Consider the following 20,562-nt stretch of genomic DNA (forward strand, 5'->3'; position numbering starts at 1 on the left):
TTGCTATAATATATATATATATATATATATATATATATATATATATATATATATTATTTAATTATGTCTCGATTTTCAGGATATTTACCATTTTACAGGGCTATTTGCTGCGAAGAAACCAACAACCCATCCCATTCCTCCTGGCCAGTCAAGCCTGCCGTTCTAGCTGTACAAAGGAGGCAGCGCCCCGTCATTATCAGTATCATGGGCACGCGGCGAGAAGCACGTGACTGGTCCAACCACGTCTCTGCCACCGGCCGATCCGGTCATCATCTCATCTCGTCACGCGTCGAAACCGGGCCCCCTTGTTTTTCATTCTTTCGCCTTTCCTCGCCTTCGTCTTCTGGACTTCGGCTTCTCTTTCCCAAGAGGGGGGAGAGAGAGGAGAGAGAAAGGCCCGACAAAAACCCTAATCCTTCTCTTTCTTCTCCTCTCTAGACTCCTCTCAGCCTGATTCCGCTGCGAGGCATCTCTCAGGTTCTTTTTTTTCCTGGAATTCTGGCTCTCTAGTAAGCAATCTAGCTCTAATTACACGATTTTTCTTCTGTCTTTGTTTTGATTTGCTGGACTTCTAGGGTTTTGAGGGCTGTCATTTTCTTTCTACGTCCTCTATATTTTGTTTTGTTTCTGAGGTGAATCATTTAGATGGATTAAGCTCTGTGATTAATGTTGGATATTTTAGTTCTGAGTAATTGATTGAGGTCGTCGCTGACTTGCGCATTGGTCTCGGAGATTAGGATTTTTGATTCGTTTCTGCAGCAAGATTGGGTTCTGGTGCTATGCGTTGGACAAATTTTTGATTTTGAGCTCTTATTTGTGTTTTTCATTTGTCTTCTAAATTAGGATTTTGATTAATTTCTGCAGCAAGATTGGGTTTTGGCTCTGTATGTTGGAAAAATTTATGATTGTGATAGTTTATTTTCAGTTGTTTGGGTTCTGCCTGTAGTTTAGCGATTTTGGATTGAGTTAATTAAAGGTGAAGTTTAGAATTTTAGGTGCTGTAGTTGAGGTGAGTTTAAAATCATTCTTCGTTACAGGTTAGGGTCATTCATATGGGTACCTCTTCAGGTGCAAATTTCCACCAGCAACCACCCTCAGCAATGCGACCTCCGCGCCAGCACCCAAGGCCCGCAGGGCTGCAGACCTCCTTATCACTGGCTTCTTCGGATGCTGGTGGGTCCCCCGATGTGCAGGAACCTGGATCGAATTCTGACCAAGGGAATGACTCTGCCACTGAGAGTGCTAGCTCACGCGAGACCTGGCCCATCGAGACCAATCGTTCCAATGCCATGGTGGTGAAGAAAGTAGACAAGGAAGAAAATGATTGTCTTGAAACACAGGTCATTCACAGGGTTTCCAGAGCGGATAAGTTATCACTCCGTGAAATTGCTCGAGAAAGAGTGGAGGTGATATCTGACAAAATGATGGTTATGCCAGATGAACTTCTTGAAGAGACCAAGAGTGAGCTCCGGTTGATCCTTGAGGGCACGGGGGGATCTCAGAATATAGAAGAATTTTTGCATCTGCAAAAGCTTGTCCAAGGGAGAGTTGACTTGTCAGCTAAAACCCTTGCCAGGGCTCACAGAGTGCAATTGGAGATTCTTGTTGCAATTAAAACAGGAATTCAGGCCTTTCTGCATCCGAGTGTCAGCATCCCACAGAGTCGCCTTGTTGAGATTTTCTTGTACAAGAGGTGTAGGAACATTGCCTGTCAAAATGCTCTACCTGCAGATGAATGTAGCTGCGAGATATGCACTAATAGGAATGGTTTCTGTAACCTTTGCATGTGTGTGATCTGCAATAAATTTGATTTCGAGGTCAACTCATGCCGCTGGATTGGGTGTGACATGTGCTCCCATTGGACACATACAGATTGTGCTATCCGTGCCGGCCAAATTGGAACAGGACAATCCGTTAAAAGTGGAGCAAGTGTTGCTGAAATGCTTTTCAGGTGCCAAGCTTGTAATAGGGCATCAGAGTTGTTAGGGTGGGTTAAGGATGTGTTTCAACACTGTGCTCCTGGATGGGACCGGGAGGCCCTGATGAGAGAACTTGACTTTGTTGGCAAGATTTTTCGTTTGAGCGAGGACCCCAGAGGGAAGAAGTTGTACTGGAAGTGTGGAGATCTCATTGAAAAGATTAAGAGTGGTGCTACTGAGTCCACAGTTTGCAGAATGCTGCTTCTGTTTATCCAAGGTATAGCCAATTTTATGCATTAGTTATAAAATATATCTCACTGTTTTAACTGTCAGCATCACTTATTCTTTAAGTCTAAGCTGGGCCTTACTAAGGAAATGTTTGAGATTTCTTACTAAGATAATTGTGCTGATTGCTAATTTATTGAAATGTCTTCCCATGCAGCACAAAATCTTTCTTTCATAATCTCTTTACATATGTTCCATTTGTTCTGTTTTCGAGTTAATATCCAGTTGTCTCGTGCTCATTTGTTATAGTATACAGGTTTCTACATTGTTTCATTCTCCTATTGAGCCTTTATCTTTTATAGATATTAATGGAGTCTTTACTTTTAGAAGCATGCTTATGAAATTTGCGAGCATCTTGTTGAAATCATGGATTCAAAAACCACACAGAACAGTACGGTACTGTTGTACCATGCTGTTTTGATGCAGAAGCAACACAAGTATGGTTTTTGGGGTGCTAGAACCACCCGTATCAGTATGTATCGGCCGTATCGATGTGAACCGACAGTACAGTACCAACTGTGCCAGCTGATATTGACAGTTCTTCATTCATTTTGATATTTTCTTTTTTTTTACATACTGCTGGTACCAGTACCATACTGATACCGTACCATTTCGATGAAAATGGTAGAGTTTGATAAGGGTATTTAAAACCTTGGTTAAAATAGTCATGAGCTTAGAGGTATAGCAATATGCATTCACATTTTTTCTTTCCCTCAAGTAATTTGTATAATATAATTTGATGAAAGAAGGGTGGACTGTTCTTGGGAAGCCTAGATACAGTAGCTGCAAAGCTGTTGATATGCACAGCTAGAATACTTCCTTATGAAAGTAGGGTAGCATCCTTATCAAACATGTATGTACATTACTTTTTAGTGTTTCTGTTATGACATAACACCCGAGCCTTTGTAAGCTATGCCACAGGTAATGGCCATTTTGAATTGAAAATATCAGTTAGATTCAAGTGCACAAATTGTTTAGTGTCGATTTTTTGCCTATTCTTTACAATTGGCTTGAAGAACATATGTCAGGTATGTTGACAGGTTGAACATGGTCTCAATACCTTGTGTGTTTGCTAGAGCGATGTTGTTGTTATTCTTTGTTCCATTAAAAGTTTAGGGTTTATAGTTCCTCCCCTATGGCCTACACTACAAAATCTGTCTAGTGTCAGGTTGTATTTTCTTCTACATGATATCACTTTTATTTTGAATAGTAATTTGCACATGTGATGCATGTGGAAAACCTCATAGTTTTTGGTGTGTTTAGTGTAATTTACTGGCAATAGTTCAAAATGTGGAAACCAATATCTTTAGAGCTTCAAAATCCCTTGTACATATTTCCTTCAGCTCTAACGTAATTAAGCAGTGTGGAATATTTTACAATTAAAGGAACATATCAAATCCTTAAACAAAAAGCCATAATATATACAATGAGTTTTTTGTTTTCAAACTTCAAGCTCCATTGCTTGTTAAGATTGATACTGAGAGTACTTGTTTGATCACAAGCTTTTAATGAGCTAAAGAGAATTTGCCAATTAAAAAGGACCAATAAACCACTAATATCCCTTCTGTGTAAGAAACTAGCTTCCGGAGTGAGGTGATTGCTCCTAAATCATTCTTGTGTGTATGCATGAGGGGACTTTATAAGACACTATCTCATTTGATAAATTCTTTCTCAAGTCTATCTCTTTTTAAAATATGCCTAGAAAAAGATAATAAAATAATCTATTAGGAAACAAGAACATTTACATAGGGACGTAGTGTAATATATATAAAATATTATAGGACATTACCCTTGAAGCTCTCTAGTTCATAGTTTCCAATCCATCTCGAATAATTAACTTCTTTTCTCCCTTGTCACATTAACGTTTCTTTAATTCATATCACCTCATTGCATAAATTAGGAGTTCCTTGAAATCGTGATCCAATATTAAATTTGACATTTTTGTCTGATTTTGTTTATCATCACGGATCTAGGTCACTAATCAAGAATAACACAAACTTGTAGCAGTCGATTATGCATAACACATCCAGAACCTTCTGTAAGTGATTCTGGAGAATGATCAAAGAAATGAGGGTTCACAATCTAAATCATTCTTTCTTGAGATATTTGATTTATGAAAAATTATTTTCCCTATAGAAGTTTTATGCAGGCCTATATTGATGATATAGGAATATGAATTACACTCATATTGCAGTTAAATGCACATACATGCAGGGTGTATGACACATGTCCCATGAAGTGAGCTACAAATATTTGTAGTGTAATTGGCCAAAACATGCATTTAATCGTACCTCTCTAAAGGCAACTGAAAAGTGTATAAAGATTCAAGCAGAAAAGGCTAAAAGAAATTACTTGGATTTTTTTTCTCCAACTTTTTTCCAAATTGATTCTATATCCATCAAGCAACACTCTATATAAACAAATGACCTGTAACGAAAAGAAAATATCTCATAGTATTGCTATTTCCCTAAACAAAATTACAATTACTATATGTTTTGGTTCAAACTTCCATTGTATTTGAAAGATGATTAAACCATGAAGGCTCTTTATTAGATTTGTCTCTCATGCTACATTGACCACTGGATGGTGACTTAGTGCTCTAAGGTGCCAGTTGATCATAATTCTCTTGTAAATGGAAAGGGCCAATGTACTGCAAATCTAGGATGCAAAGTTACAACCAAAAAGCAGACTGCATTAATTAATTCAGATCCATAATGCTTACCTCTATAACACCAGCTGATTAACACCCTTTGGAGATAGTCTGGTCATTCCTCTACTTCACCAACCATCAATGAGAATATATTTTCCCTTTCAACCTCTTAAATAAGTTTTAGTATAGTGCTCTTTTTAAAAGCAACCATGATATTCGGGAAGTCAAGGGACTGCATAATGCATTTGCAGTATGCGGGCTGGATATGCGGGTGCATATGCAGTTAGTATCTTTTAAATATATAAACATAGATAAAATAATTTAAGTACCATAAAAACAACAATAATGACAGTAATGTTTTTCTATCAATATTAATAACAGCAACAACTAACAATTGGTGCTTATCATTTAGTACCTAATGCTGATAGTGATAGTTGTAATATAATCGAAACCCACATTCAACCTGACCATCAGTTTGAACATGCTTCATCCACTCAGGCCACATAAGAGTGGGGTAGATATTTGGCTCCATAATGCCAAGTGGGTCATGTATGCAGCACCCGGTACTAATCAAGCCACACATATGGCCGCATGGTACTAAGTTGACTGCTTCCAATTTTGCCCCCATCAAAGCTCCTTTCTAAAACAAGAAATTAACATTTGAAACATACAAGGGCATCAGAAGCTGAGCTCGAGTTTAACAAGGCTAGTTCACGTAGTCTTGGCAAGGGTGCAGATGAGGGCAATGAAGTTGCCAATGAATTGGAACATAATGTAGGTAAAAAGAGGCAGGAGAAGGCTATTGTCTTTTAAAGTCTTAGGTGTTGGCAATGGTGGCTTGGTAACGATGGACAAGAAGGTCAAGGATCTAATGGTACCACAAGCACCAAAGTTCCAAGAAACCAAGGAGGAGCACCACTAAGCCGTTCTCAATCATGTCTTCGTATATGCTGATCCTGTTCACCACCACCATCTAATACTAGGGTTGAAGGCTGTAAGTTGATAAACCTGTGTTTATTGAATAATTTTCTTTCGAGATTGATCTGATCAATGTTGGGTTCGGTTTTTGCTATTTAGATCCAGATCATACCCATTCAGTTGGGTCTAGCAGAGTATGCTTTTGGGTTGGGTGTAAGTTATGTAGCTTGACCCATGTTTACTAAGTAACTTGTGTTGAATGAAGCTGCATTCCGTTGTGTGTGGTTTAATCCGATCAGACACAAATCCAACTCAATTAAGGTTGAAATTTCACTTTGGGACCCATTGACCTATCTAAATTCTAGGTCTGGGTGTCATGCAATTTTGATTGCATATGGATCAAATCTAGATACGCCCAGTCCACTTGCAAATCTAATAATAAATGATTGCTAGAAGCCTTTATATTGTTTAATAACTTATTAATACAATATAAATTGTATTATAAAAGTTTAATATTAAAAACCAATACAAGTTTCTTAATAAGTAAAACTAATATAAGTTTTAACAATGTAAACATTGACCAAGTTTTGCTCATTACTCTATTGCATTTATTACAAATATATTAATCCGAATTTATGCTTAACTTTTTATGTAGAACTTATAAAATTAACCCAATAGTAGCTTCAGTATAACTGTCTATTTGAGGACCTGCTAGCTTTCCATTATTTGGTGAAAAAAGGAAATCAGAAAAAAGCCGACAAAGATACATAAATGGTCTAATTGTATTTTGGATGCTTACCATCCCTTTGGCCTTAACCGTTCATAATACCAATGATATTTGGGAATAAAATAAAACAAAAGTATTATTGTTTTTGCTTTCTTGAGCTCCTGCAAGTAACCCAAAACAACAAAGTGAGAATAGTTAATAGATTTGGTTGTGCCTGTGCATCCCTATGTCATAGGGCCTCTTGCTACTACAAAGTGCTTTATCACCCATGAGAGAAGATTTGATATGAGTCTATGCATCCACTAATAAGATGTGAGTAATATAGACACAGAGATTTATCGAGTAATGCTATCCCAAGGGTAGTTAGAAAAGTAAAATGCAAATAAGGAAAATGCTACATAAACTTTTAATAAATGGAACATAGAAATAATAGGATAGGCAAGGCAGTGTAGTAAAAAAAAGTATAGTAAAAAGAACAATATAATGAATCATATTGTTTAGAAAAATCAAATGCGGGCTTCTTCAGGAATAGCTTCATGCTGGTTGGATTTGTAATAGCTCACCTTGTAGCAGACTAGCAGTAGAAGTTGTTATTTAAATAGAGTCTTCCAGTGAAGTAGCCAGGCCTGAATCATGACAAGGATGATATGAGTGATTAACCAAACTCTCAAAAATGCTCTTGGACAGATATTTCTTTATCAACATTCCTCACTTGAAAATGGGAAGAGAAAGGAAGAGAGATTTGATTGCGGGCAAGTGAAGTAAGGAGGTCCTTCCCACCTGTCAAGCTGGCCTTTATTGCTGCACATGACCATGGCTACCTCCTGCACAAGATGTCTAACCAGCCCCACTATTCAACATAAGACTATCCGTTCAAGGCTTTCCCAGTTTGCACCTATTCATATTGCTACCATGAAGATGCTCATCTAGGTTTACATACAGAGGAACTTTTTATCAATTTTATCCTCCTTAAATGGAATTATGATCTAACCGCCCAATGGAAACAGAAAAAGGGATGTTTATGTCTTGATTTTCTTGATATTAATGATTGGGTAATTAAGTTATATGCTATGGGAAGGTGTATAGTTTATAATGTAATTGAAGGAAGGCTGAAGGCATCCAAGGACGAACATTAAAGTTGAGGCAGAGTATTATTGTCAATATTAAAGGTAAAGGGTTCTAGTCGAACATTGGTTCGGACAAGACTTGGTTCGCAACTCGATGTGGAAGTTCACCTAGGAAAGGCTGCCTTATAAGGAAGGTTATTATAGGTAATATTGGTTCTTAGGCCATTAAAGTAATTCGTTGATGATAAAATTTGATAAAGGACTGTTGTAAATTAACAATATAAGAACGCTTGCAGATTTAAGCTTAGATTTGATGTATGGCTAGAAATTATTGTATAGAATCCCTTTTTTTATCTGCGCTACCATGTATTTGGTGAGAATGGTAGAAGGTGTAAACGTAGAAACATTATATTAATGACTCAGTTGATGACTTAATTTGATGTAAAATCGATTGATCAATAAGGGGAGGGATATTTTTGACAATTCCATGTGGATGACCAAAGCCAGTTCTAACTGATTTTCAGAATTCGGAGTATTATAGATTATGAAATCTATTGCACACATCCATGTTCTCTTGGAAAAGAATAATTCACATGCAGGAGTACTAACACATGAAAAATGAAAAAAATGAAACGAGACCATCAAATATTGTGTTGAGCGGTTGTTGATATGGGTAATGTGCCAAAACTGGATCTGCTTTATAGTGCACTTAACTTTTATACTTGTGGTTAGAAAAACTGCAGGCTCAACTGGGATTCTAAATATTATCTTCTTCTCCAAAGGTTTAGGAAAAATAATTCTTTTTGACTTGTGGATGGATATGAATCCCTTGACAGTGTGCTGACAATATTGGTTAACTTTAAGCCATTAACTTATTGATATATAATTATGTAGGTTAAAGGTAAATTTATCATAAATATTCATACATCTGGTGCCCTTTGTGCAGTTCAAAATTGCATTTGGAGTTAAATCTAGTTATTTCACATTGGGTTTGTCTAAGAGGCAACAAAATAAAATAGCAGTTGCCAGGTATATATAGATCCTATCGGTAGACACTAAATATTAAAAACTGCTAGCATGAAGAGCATTACAAAGGTGAGAAAATAAGGTTGAATCAGTGGCAAAATTAATAGTGATTTATTTAGTATAGGAAGCTAAGAATGAACTACTAGATGATAAAGTATAAATATTTGTCTAAGATGATTATTTTATGTGCAAGAAATTTTACAGCCTCTTTTCCTTTCTGTTTTTTTATCTCTCTCTTATTTTGCGCTTTTGTGAGGGATAATAGCCTTTGAGTGGTCACAATCAAATTGTCATTCTATGAGAAGCTGTGCTTTAAAATAGTTAGGATATAAAATAATAAAATTGTTTTTGGACATACTTGACAAAGTGACATGAAATATGATTTTAGGCTTTGCATGGAAATGACTCATTAGACAAGATTAGAGTTGATAATGCTTTAAATGTGGTATAAAGTTAGTTATTTGATGTTCTACACTTTACACTTTCAGGTTACTGTGACTCCTGTGTTTAAGCTTTACACGTAGGGTGATAAGTTTTAGTAAGAATATTTAAATTAGTAGAGATGCTTATTATGGATCAATGTTTTAAGTCTCTTGTAATGGTACCATACTTGTATGGTACAATACGCCCCTGTACTGACACATGGTACACTACTAGAGTTGGCACAGGCATGTGTACCATGTGTCAGTAGTACAGGGGTGTACCAGGCCCCTGTACTGCACTGGCACTGTATCAGTTCAGTAAAATAGACCCTGTACAGCCTGCCGGGGTTGGTATATAAGTATATACCAAATAGCCCCTCTATGGATGTTATTCATAGAAAATAGTAGTTTGGTATATAAATATATATCGAACTATCTTTTGCTTGTTCTGCTAATTGAAGCGAGGTTCTGGAAGAATTTGGGTTGAGTTAACCCCAGTCCTGAATGGTTTGCTTGTACATACTCTGCAGGCTGTTATTCAGCATCAAGTGGTTATCATTTTATGCTAAATGGAAAGAAAATTCAGTTGTCCCTCATAAACTCTTTTTCCCTTGGAGATGGTTTTTCAGAAAGTATCCTCATTGAGTGCTATATTGACACATACAAACAGGTGTACAAAACCGTTCAGTGGAAGCTTCAAAACTTTGAACTGATAGATATCCTTAAACATACTAAAGGATTCTTTTTATGAGCACAGCTAGGCTGCAAGAATTAGAAAAATTTGAGTTGCCTGGATGGCAAGTCTTCCTAGAATCATTAACTGAAATATGCAGTTAATATTTCTCCTTCTTTGGCTTGCTGTAGAGAGGTATCCTACATAATAAATCATCTTTTTTTAAATGATATCATTTATTGCTAAGATATAATATTGCAATGTATTCCTTTAAAATATGACTGACCTTTGTATTGGCCTTGAGTACCACTCTGAGAGTATTACAAAACAAGATAATCCTTTGCACATTCTTTAATCGTTGCAACAGCTGCAATTGGAAGGATTGCATTTCAGGGAAACATTAGATCAAATTGATATTATTTAAACTCAAATTGAATCTGCACATTTGTTTTGGAAACAAGCTAAATTTGTAGTGTCATGCATTATCATATCATGTCTGTCCAATGTATTGTCCTTTATTTCTTCTCCAGGGAACATTTTGTCAAGTGTAGCTGTTACCTTGCATGTTTGTCTCCTGTCAGTTGTATGTGAATGGTTGTAACTGCAATAAGATTGTTCAAGAACCTAGGCCTCTGGAAAGGAACTCTTGGCATCAATTTTTCTTTGCATGCTGATGCTGCATTGTTGCTCCTGAAATTTGTTTGTTTTTGGCATTGGATCCCCTTCTAATAGTTAGGCTTAAATTAATTATTACTCTTGCAGCAACTAAACTTTGAAATCTAGCTATATGAATCAAATGCCCCTTATATTTCTTTGGTTGGAATATTTCATTAAGCATTATATGGAAATTGTTTCTTATTAATGATTGAATATGTACTTTCCTTTAACCTTTACTTTCCCATATGTGCTTTTGTCTTGGAATTTCAAATTATGTGCTTGTTGTTTGAACAATATCATTATCATCTTGAGGTCAAATCCATTTTATATTTGGGTCGTATCACAGTTATAAAATTAAAGAAAATTAATCTTTTTAGTGCATTCAAGAAACTAAAATCCTGCTTTTGTCTGGCGCTTTATTTTTGAGTCCATTTGGATGCATGAAAGGATTTTAGATTGCTGGCACCAAAATGAAGCAAGATAGGAACAGGGAATGAATAGGTTTTGCAGGCCTTTGATTCTGCTTGTAGTAAAATTATGAAGGTCAGAAGTATGAAGCAAAAGTTGGATCAAAAAAATAGGCTAAAGACTGGGGTCTAGCATTATAGAATTTTGTAGGGCGTAGAAGAAGTTTGAGTATGAGGGAAGATCATGCCCAGCAGAAATTAAAGTGGCAACAAAGATGTGGTTGTCACGACCATATAAATTCCAGGACTTTTCACCTAGGTTGAAGGCATCATCACCTTCACTCCTCTAATTACAACCATGGAACAAGAAGCTGAAAGGCAATATTTGTTGCAAATTGATACACTAGGGGAAAATCAAAAAGATTTAAAAAATTGAATCCCCACTAACTTAGACTCTACACAATAGCTTCTACTCAGAATTGGATTTCTGAAAGTAAAAGATACACCAGACCACCAAAAGAAATTGACCCTAATAAAGATTAAGTACTTTAAAGTTAGGCCCTGTTTGGCATTGCTTATAGTTTCCAGTTCTCAGTTCTTTTTTTCAAAAGCACAAAAATTCAGCCAGAAATGGTGTTTGTAGTCCAGTTTCTATTTTCAATTTTTGAAAACTCTTTTATAGTTTCTAGAAATTGTAGAAATTGAAAAATCTGGTTTTCAAAGTTTATGAGAAACAAAACTGCCCATCACAACTGCCATTGTCCCTATGGCCACTGCAACCCCCATCCTCACTGCCACTCACCAGCTAGTACCACCCACCACTGCCACTCGCTAGCCACTACCCGCCACTGCTACCAATTGCCGACCGCTGTCGCTAATGCAAGTCACGACCCAATAAGTTTTGGGTTTGGTTTCAGGAAAAAATGATTTTAATTTTTAAGAAACTGAATACCAGAAATATGCTAAACACTACCTTTATATGCATAAGATCCTTGACTAGCTTCAATTCTAGAAATCCATGTCTGTGAATGGTAAACAATAGAACACTTTTCCCAGGATTGGATTGTCAAAATGACAGTCTTTTTCCATATTAACGGTAAAAGATCATGTTCACATCCTTGTTAGATGAACACAATTTCTGAATTTTAGCCATCAAATTTTCCAAATTTGCATTTGTTCACCAGATCTTGCACCATATTTATTCAATATAATTTGCTGACAGGGGATTAAGTGCTTCGCATCTTTGATCCAAATCAACGATACATGATTGTATCATATGCTCTGTAGAGTAAGTCTATCACGGGACGTTTTGCTAGCCAGCACTGATGAATGCTTTCTGATCTTGGAAGTACTTCTCATTCAATGCATATGGTAGGTTGGTGGACGATTCCAAATAGAAACTCAAATAGGTTGGTGGAGAGATTGTTTTCTGTAGAAGGTTCGAAGATGGTCTGGTATCCCCCAAATGCGCTCTTTAGCTATTAGGGCGACCTGCACAGCTTATCAGGTATAGCTGGCCAGGAACACCCGGAAATTTGGCGAGCTCAGTCCGTCCCCGCGGTTCGTTATGGAGCGGGCTCGTGCATAGGCAGCAGAGATCATCCGTGCAGCTTCAGACTATAGACCTTTGATAGCTCGGGACATCTGGGACTTTCATATTGCTTCGGTAGCTCCACATAGAGTATTCTTTACCTGGGAGCTCCCACCTCCGAGTTTCCTCAAGGTCAGTTTTGATGGCTCAATCATTGAGGGAGGTAGGAGGGGTGGAGCTGGATTTGTCATCAGGGGACCGAGCTCCAGTGTAGCGGCAGTAGAGGGCTGTCAGATTTTCGATACCTCGATTCCTGGAGAAGAGCTGTGGGCGGCCTGGATGGGCATGTGCTACGCGAGACGGGTGCTTCAGGCGAGCTCAGTTATTCTAGAGAGTGACTCGGCCACGGTTATCAGTTGGGTCCAAAAGGGTCCGAACAGTGTCGGCGGAGTTCACCCCTTGCTCCGCGATATTTGGATGATGGTGAGTAAGGGTGTTACTTTCTAGGCTACGCACGTATATTGCGAAGCTAACGGGGCGGGCAACTGGGTGGCAACATATATAGCAAGCCACTCGGGAGGCACTCTATGGACTGGGGAGGGAGGGATGCCCGGAGCTTTTCGAGACATTTTGTTTTCTGATTCGATTGGGTGTATTCGTACCCGTGTTGTATGAAACGTCCGCTTTAGCAAAAAAAAAAAAAGAAAGAAACTCAATCAGGGGTCGAATTCTGGATTGACTGAAATTCTTAATCCTATGCAATGCATCACTTACCTTTGATTGGTCTCTTGGAATTCATTACTAATTTTGGTAGTATTACCATTCTCTTCCACTCTTTCGTGGATGGTTACACATGCATGCATGGACGATCAACTATATGTCTATTAATATAAATACTTTATCTGTCTTTGTTCAGAGCTTGAGATAGATGTTACAAAAAATTCTGAAACTGAAGAAGCTGGGCATCTGATTTCTCCGCAAGAGGCTTGCAACCGAATCGCAGAAGTAGTCCAAGAAGCAGTGAGAAAGATGGAGATGGTGGCAGAGGAGAAGATGTGCATGCTTAAACGAGCCCGTCTTGCTCTGGAGGCCTGTGACCGTGAGCTAGAGGAGAAGGCAAGAGAAGTTACAGAACTCAAGATGGATAGGCAAAGGAAGAAGCAGCAGGTAGAGGAGCTTGAGAGCATAGTGAGGCTTAAGCAGGCCGAGGCTGAGATGTTCCAGCTTAAGGCCAATGAGGCCAGACAGGAGGCTGAGAGGCTGCAGAGCATAGCCCTTGCCAAATCAGAGAAAGCCGAGCAGGACTATGCTAGTTTGTACCTGAAGCGTCGATTAGATGAAGCAGAAGCTGAGAAACAATATCTATTTGAGAAGATAAAGCTTCAGGAGTCCCAAAGGGCTCCACAGGGAAGCAGTAGCGGTGGTGGTGACCCCTCACAGATGATGTTCTGCAAGATCCAGGACTTGCTGAAGAATGTCTACAGCATGTCTGGCAAATCTGTAGGGCAACAATCAAAATGACTGCTCTATGCCCAATGTCTAGTGGCATCGGCTGGTAGGAATTCTGTTTTGGAATGCTTGACTAGGACCTTCTTGTGATCTGCTCATAGTAGTCTGAAATGTCTGTTTTGTTGTCTTCGCAAGCAACATTCATGTCCTGCTAGTATGTTAGCATATCTTCTAATGTGAGATACCTTTGCTTTTACATCTTGCTGGAATGCTCTTTGTTGTCTAAGTGAATATCGTCTTTTATATATTTCTTGTCAATTTGAAATAGTTAGTTCGGTGATATTAGATCATTATGGCTTCTTGGGGGCATAAAAATTCACTTTATTACTGATTCTACAGAAAAAAAGATTGGATTTTTTTTTTTGCAGTCCAATACACATTTAGGGGTATTTGGTCAATTTGGTCCCTTGGATCTAAATGTGGTCACTTTAGGGGTAAGTCTGATTTGTAACAACTTAGAATCTTATCCAAAAATGCTAGCCACAAGGTATTATTTGGTTTCTTTGATTTTGTATAAGTACCCTGGAGATTAACCAATGTGGGACTAAATATACGCTCGCATGGGTTCTCACATGCTTTCTTTATTTAAACTCTAATGTCTTCGTCAGGCTAAAGGTCTAAATTCATTCAAATTTAATCACAAATACCACGATCGGATCAGCCTCAATAAGCCTATGGTGCAGTATCTTATAGTCCACATGGGTCATGAACCGGGCCTGCTTTGATACTATTTATCATAACTTAGAACTTTACCTAAAACGACTAGCTAGAAAGTGTTATTTGGATTTTTTAATTCTGTATAAATATTTGGTGAATAACCGATGTGAGACACACGCTCACATAGGTAATATATATATATATATATATATATATATATATATATATATATATATATATATATATATATATATATATATATATATATATATATATATATATTTGTTTAGACTATTGTCTATCTCCATGCTATCCTTAGACTCTGGGATAAAATTGTCCAGGATCTCTAAATACGTCATTTTGCAAAAACAAAAAATCAATAATTTCGTATTTTTCCTGCAAAATCAATAATTAATTGGATTTTTTTAATGTAAAATCGATCACTTGGCATGCACTCTTGTATTCCGTGACAAATTTTGAGCTGCATGGAGTTTCAGTTGATATTTTGCTGTTGTCTTTATTTATAGCTGCATTATGCGTTGTCTGTTCTTATAGTGTTGTCTACATTACTGCCGCTTAAAATAGTGCTGTTTTGGATCTATCTTTACTTGGATCTGGGATATTGCCCCATCAACTCCCAGCTTCAATGGTCCTCGCATGTCTCTAAAGCAAGGTTAAGGCCAATGATAGAAGCCCAAAGTCATGAAGGCAAGATCGAGAGAGCATGCCATATAGACAAACTGTTGTGACCGACTAAAGAGCAACATAAAAAAATTGAGGTTGTAAATATTCGTAACATATAGACTGGGTCTCTCTTTTAAAAGCCTGTGCTTTTGGCTTTTCTCGTGAGAAAAGCCAACATATCAGGCTTTGCTCTAAGAAAAGGAAAAAAAATAATAATCAATGATGGTTTTTTATTTTTTAATCAATGTGAAAAGCCAAAATATCAGGCTTTGCGCACCAAATGCCAGATGGTTTTTTATTTTTTATTATTGTATTGAGCGGAGGTTACATCCTGTTAGCTACTATTAGCAATCATATATTCATTCCTGCAGACTTTATTTAGTATGTTATGTGTTTGAATATCTGTTAATATGTTACAATGGCTGTATCATTACTGGAGAGTAATGCCCATTATTTGATGTTTACATTACTAGCCTGTATAAAAGATTATATGGAAATTCAAATTTTTATACCACCTAAAAGAAATATTTTTATGTTTAGCCAAATTTTGAAATATGAAATCATGGTTTACCGTACTAGCCCAAACTAGATGGTACGGAGTGTATCATACTATATCGGTTTGATACTGGTACTCGGGATGGGTGGCATATGCTGAAAAGACTCCGTACCGATATAGTGCTAATGTAGTATTGATGTGGGTTCGGCGAACTTTGTATAAAACTTTTATTGAATCAAACTCAACACAAATTTGGATATATGATGCCAATATTTTTATGCCTTCGACTATTGTTCTCTGTTATGTTAATCTCCAAACTAGAAAGAAAAAGAATCTCAGTTGATGCAATATTAGGATGTTGGTAATTAGATAACGGCATTATTGAACTCTTGACAGGGAGGTTGGAGGAAAAGGGTGTCAAAGGTCTCACATTTTGGCTTATTTGATGCATTATCCTGATCTATTTGATTGGAAAATTGCAAACCCTTGCGTATGTAGTTTGGAAAGTCTCCAAATATACCGAGATAAAGAAAGAAATACTAAAATTTGAACTCAGATACTGTCTACTTCCCAAGAGGTAGAGCAGACTTGAAATCAAGTTGGTACAGTTTAATGGAACAAGGATTTTCCTCCCAACATATATACAAGATAATTAGCTGCGAAAAACTGCCAAGTGGCTCTTAGTGCTCCCTGCCATATGGTCAGCCATTCCTTAAAATTCAAACTTCAGCTTCTTCTTTTCAGAATGATCCTTCTATGATCCAACAGCAACTACTGGACAATTCAATTCTAAGAGTCCATACAAAAATAGCATTACCAACATGCAAATTTAGAACCTAATATAAAATGTCCAACACACAAATTTAAACTACAAAGTGACCTGTTACAATGGCTATGATTGTAGGTTACTCTTATAGTTGTGCATGTTAGCTGATTGGCCTATATGGGTCATGTCCATGTCATTAGTACAACAATCAAGCAAGCTAACAAGTTACCTCTATGAACTGAAGAAAACAAAGCTTTCATAGTTCTATCCAACAAGACATGAGAAATAAACATAAGCTTGAAATGTTTGTGTATTTTGTAAGCTGTTGGAGTTGGTTTGGGTGCTTATCATTAGGTGATCATGGCTACTTTTTGCTAGACTAGGACCAATACCAGTTGGGGAATTAGATCTATGATTTTGGAGCCAACCTAATCCATCGGTGTTTCTGAGGTTTAGGTAAAGAATTAATCAAGTTCTAATTAGATTAGAATCTACCAGTATTCGCCTACCCCGTAGAAGGTAGCTTAAACCATATATCAAATTTTTGGTATCTTGTTGAGGAGTCCATATAAATGACTGCCTAATCAAATTTGGGGAAAAGCTGTTGAGCTTCCTATTTGACTTCAATTAGAGTTAAGCTATGACTATTTGCATGGTTAATGTGGACCTCTGGCATCTGGAGGAACTAATCTAGAAAATGTAGTGTGTAATGCTGTAAGTTGGGGTACATATGATTTTGGTTGGTTTGGGTAAGAACCAATTTGAGCTCGATCAATTACTAACTATTTTTAGAGTTGGAATTAAGCTGATCAAAATTGGAACGAGAAAAAAAAAACCAACTTAAGTTGGTTTTGATTAGGTTTTCATGTTACCTGTTCTCAAACAGGGACCGGGAACTAGGGGACTCCAGATTTGAGTATAAGTAGTTACTTTTTTATACATACTATATATTTATGATATATGCGATAGAGTTTGATTATAATTAAACATTAAATTTTTGATAACAAATTAAGAATTCAAAATCAATAGGTCATGTTTGTGAGGTTTCAAAGCAACTTTCAGAAGTTGATATATATTATGTAACAATTGTTTACAGTTTGTTCAGGCAAGATTGATCGATCTAGCACTCTTGGTCGATCAAAACAAGTTTCTCCAAACTATAATAAGTAGGAATTGATATGTTCTTGAATCTGAAACAAATTGAGACTAGTTTGGTGCAATTCTCGGTTGGCTGTCAAGGGGATAGTATCTCGAAACTATCATTGCATATTGACATATAGTTATCGATACCTTTGGTATAGGCTGATTTCAACCATGTTCTTTGTTTCAGATATTTTTTCAGGCTTTGACTAAGTTATTGATAGCAAGGGGGGGAAATTAAGCAATAAAGTGTCTCTTGTAAGAGTTGTCAAATTGACATGGTTATGCAAGCAAAATCCACTTATGCGTTATTATTATATGAACGACAAAAAATCCTTCTTAAACATGGCCACTTGCGTATGAAATTCGGCGTCGTTTTTATTGTATGTAGGCAAATTTCACATCCTCATTGCATGTGCACATATAGTATGCTTCTTCTAGCAAATGTAGACATCATTCCGATCAAAAAGAAGAATTGTGAGTGTAACCTTCCGATCAAAAAGAAGAATTGTGAGTGTAACCAAATTGTTATCAAATTGCAAACATGTAATAATGGTCGCGACGCATCGTTTCATCATAACTAATAGGATTGAAAAAGTCGTGTTGAACTTTCGAAGGGAATGGAAATATTATCTTTAACAAGTTTGGTTTCATAGACTATACAAAGATGCAGTGTCATTTTCCTTTCAGACAAACGACAGATCACATCCCGATAATTTATTTCAACTAGCCAATATGATCTAAGTTTGATCCTTGGAATCATCGCCGCTGGAGATCGATCCAACTGCTGATGGAAATGAGACATATATCTCAACTTGTGCTGCGTTGACATCCGGGGGTCTTCCTTTGCCCAAGGCCATGGTTTGTCTTTGGATCAGTTGGGTCCTATAAGCGTAGGTCAACCGACCTCATATCCTATTTAACTTTGCATCCATGTTGATGTTGTCCCAAACCTAACACTCGTAGGGGTAGTATTTGTTTCTACCATAAACTCCAAAACCTATGTTCTATGACGTGATCACAAATAATTTTTTTTGAGTGATCCCTCGTGAATAATTGCCGGAGTCACAAGTCTCAGGCCCACCATGGTCTACTTGGATCCTCCCAAGACATGTCTGGCTTTGGACATTATTTTGCTTAGCACTGTTATACCAATATAATATTTCTCTCAAGTCACATATAGTTCTTGATGCTATAACCAAGATCAGCTTTTGTTGGATCTTTTTTGACATAGAATAGTAAGTGTTATAGTTTTCGATCATTGTCGATCATTACAATGGAAAATAACCGCTAATAATAATAAACTAGAAATGTTGCTTGACAAAATCAACTTCCCATTTTTCTATTAGTAATGCCTATGCGTATTTAGACAATGTCGTTTATAATCGGAAGGAATAAAAAATGACTGTTGTTTGTATTACATAATATTATTATAATAAATGGTTGTTATATGTGTGTTTAACAAAGTGTGAGGCCTTCAAATATGTTATATGGTTGGAGTATCACTAGTTATTTAAACTATAACTCGGAATGAAATCATGGATTCATATTTTAGATTTTAGATTTGCCCAAAAAGATTCATATCTTAAAATGAATGATTTTTAGGCTGGTATGATAGCAGTAGCCTTACAAAATAGTTGAGTTAGGTCATCCTATTGAAATGCACAAGTTTAGAAGATTGGCACTTTATTAGGCTTCATTTGAGCTACAACCATGCATGTAATAGCCAATGGACTTGACCAGAGGTCTAGCTAGCTTCATTGAAAACAATTTGAATTGTATACCAAAGTAAACTACTTGATTCACCTTCTAGCTTCATAGGAAAGAATTTGAAATGTATTCCAAAGAAAACTACTTGATTTACCTTTTTCATGAAAGAAGCATGGATGGCTATGAACTTCCCCAAAAAAGTAGTTTCTTATATAAAAGAAAGCATGGAGTTAATGAAGCACCTTTATTCTCTCTTGGAGAATAAAATAATTCTCCATCAAAAAGAGAAAAGAATAAAAAAGTATGACTAAATTAAGTGGGATTGATTTATAAAAACCAGCATTGTTCTAGAGATGTTGAAACTAGAGATGGAAAGCAATGCCGTGTCATTTATGGCAGGCTGCAAAAGCCGTTCATACCATATGAAAAAGACATGTATCTAACAAGCAAATAAGAAATTAAGCTTGAAACATTGAGCACGGTTGGTTCATACCGAACGAACAATGGCTTAATCTAATTATTCAAAGGTCATAGGTTTAATATAGTCGAGATATGTTATAGTTTTGAAATTATTTCATGTGGGGCATTGCTAGATGTCACCATTACGTAGTGCATCAAGCTTGTGAACCGGGTTTGAATTGAAAATAATGCTTCATGATTATGAGGCTTATCTTCACTTTTAATTAATATTTCTTATTGGATAATTACTTTACAAGACTAGATGTGAGATAATTAAAAATGATATATTTCTAAACTCACCAAGTAAGCGCCCCACCCACTCTCACAAGGAGAACTAATAAAATCTGTTAAATTTCACAAATATATAACATGCAAGCATAACTTATGGAGATAAATATATGGTGAACCTAATACCAAACTAAATTGAAGATTCTAACGGCAATCAACCCAGTTAACTCAGTAGGTGTAAATAACTAATCATATAAACAATCATAAATCCAGACCTAACCTAGTTAGGCTATAGAAAAAAAACCAACCCAAATTCCAGACAAATTGACCCATTAATTATTATCTACACTTAACGGTATAATCTTTTTTTATAGATGCTTCTCTTTTCATCGATTACTAGATGATTGCTGGAGAATGACTGCTTCTTTTCTATCTTATGAAGTAACACATATCCACGGAGAGGCTAATAATGTGGCTGATTGGATGATGATATATATGATCGATTTTATGAAAACTATTTTTTTTGAACTACTCTATCAGAATTTTGTTCAGATTTTTTGAATATTTTATTTTCTAATTTATACGGATATCTTATTATTAAATTGATTTAATAAATTCAATATTATAAAAG

The 20,562-nt window shown here is 36.6% G+C and overlaps 1 protein-coding gene across 4 annotated transcripts; it reads left to right on the forward strand.

Annotated features, from left to right (window-relative positions):
* Positions 1-204: 204 nt before the first annotated feature.
* LOC103696271 (OBERON-like protein) lies at positions 205-13,987 on the forward strand. 4 transcript variants are annotated; one of them, XM_008777835.5, is made up of 3 exons: positions 205-477; positions 1,069-2,196; positions 13,199-13,987. In XM_008777835.5, exons 2-3 carry the CDS (start codon positions 1,101-1,103, stop codon positions 13,801-13,803), a joined length of 1,701 nt encoding a protein of 566 aa, XP_008776057.1. In that variant the 5' UTR covers positions 205-477; positions 1,069-1,100; the 3' UTR covers positions 13,804-13,987. The 4 variants fall into 4 exon arrangements, with proteins under 4 accessions (XP_008776057.1, XP_008776055.1, XP_008776056.1 ...); XM_008777833.4 differs by having other exon boundaries at positions 282-477; positions 1,038-2,196; XM_008777834.5 differs by having other exon boundaries at positions 298-509; positions 1,038-2,196.
* The last annotated feature ends 6,575 nt before the right edge of the window (positions 13,988-20,562 follow it).

The sequence above is a fragment of the Phoenix dactylifera genome, chromosome 15 (genome assembly GCF_051530095.1).
Source record: "Phoenix dactylifera cultivar Ajwa chromosome 15, Ajwa_hap1_PhDact_Kaust_v1.1, whole genome shotgun sequence".
In the NCBI taxonomy this organism is placed as follows: Eukaryota; Viridiplantae; Streptophyta; class Magnoliopsida; order Arecales; family Arecaceae; genus Phoenix; species Phoenix dactylifera.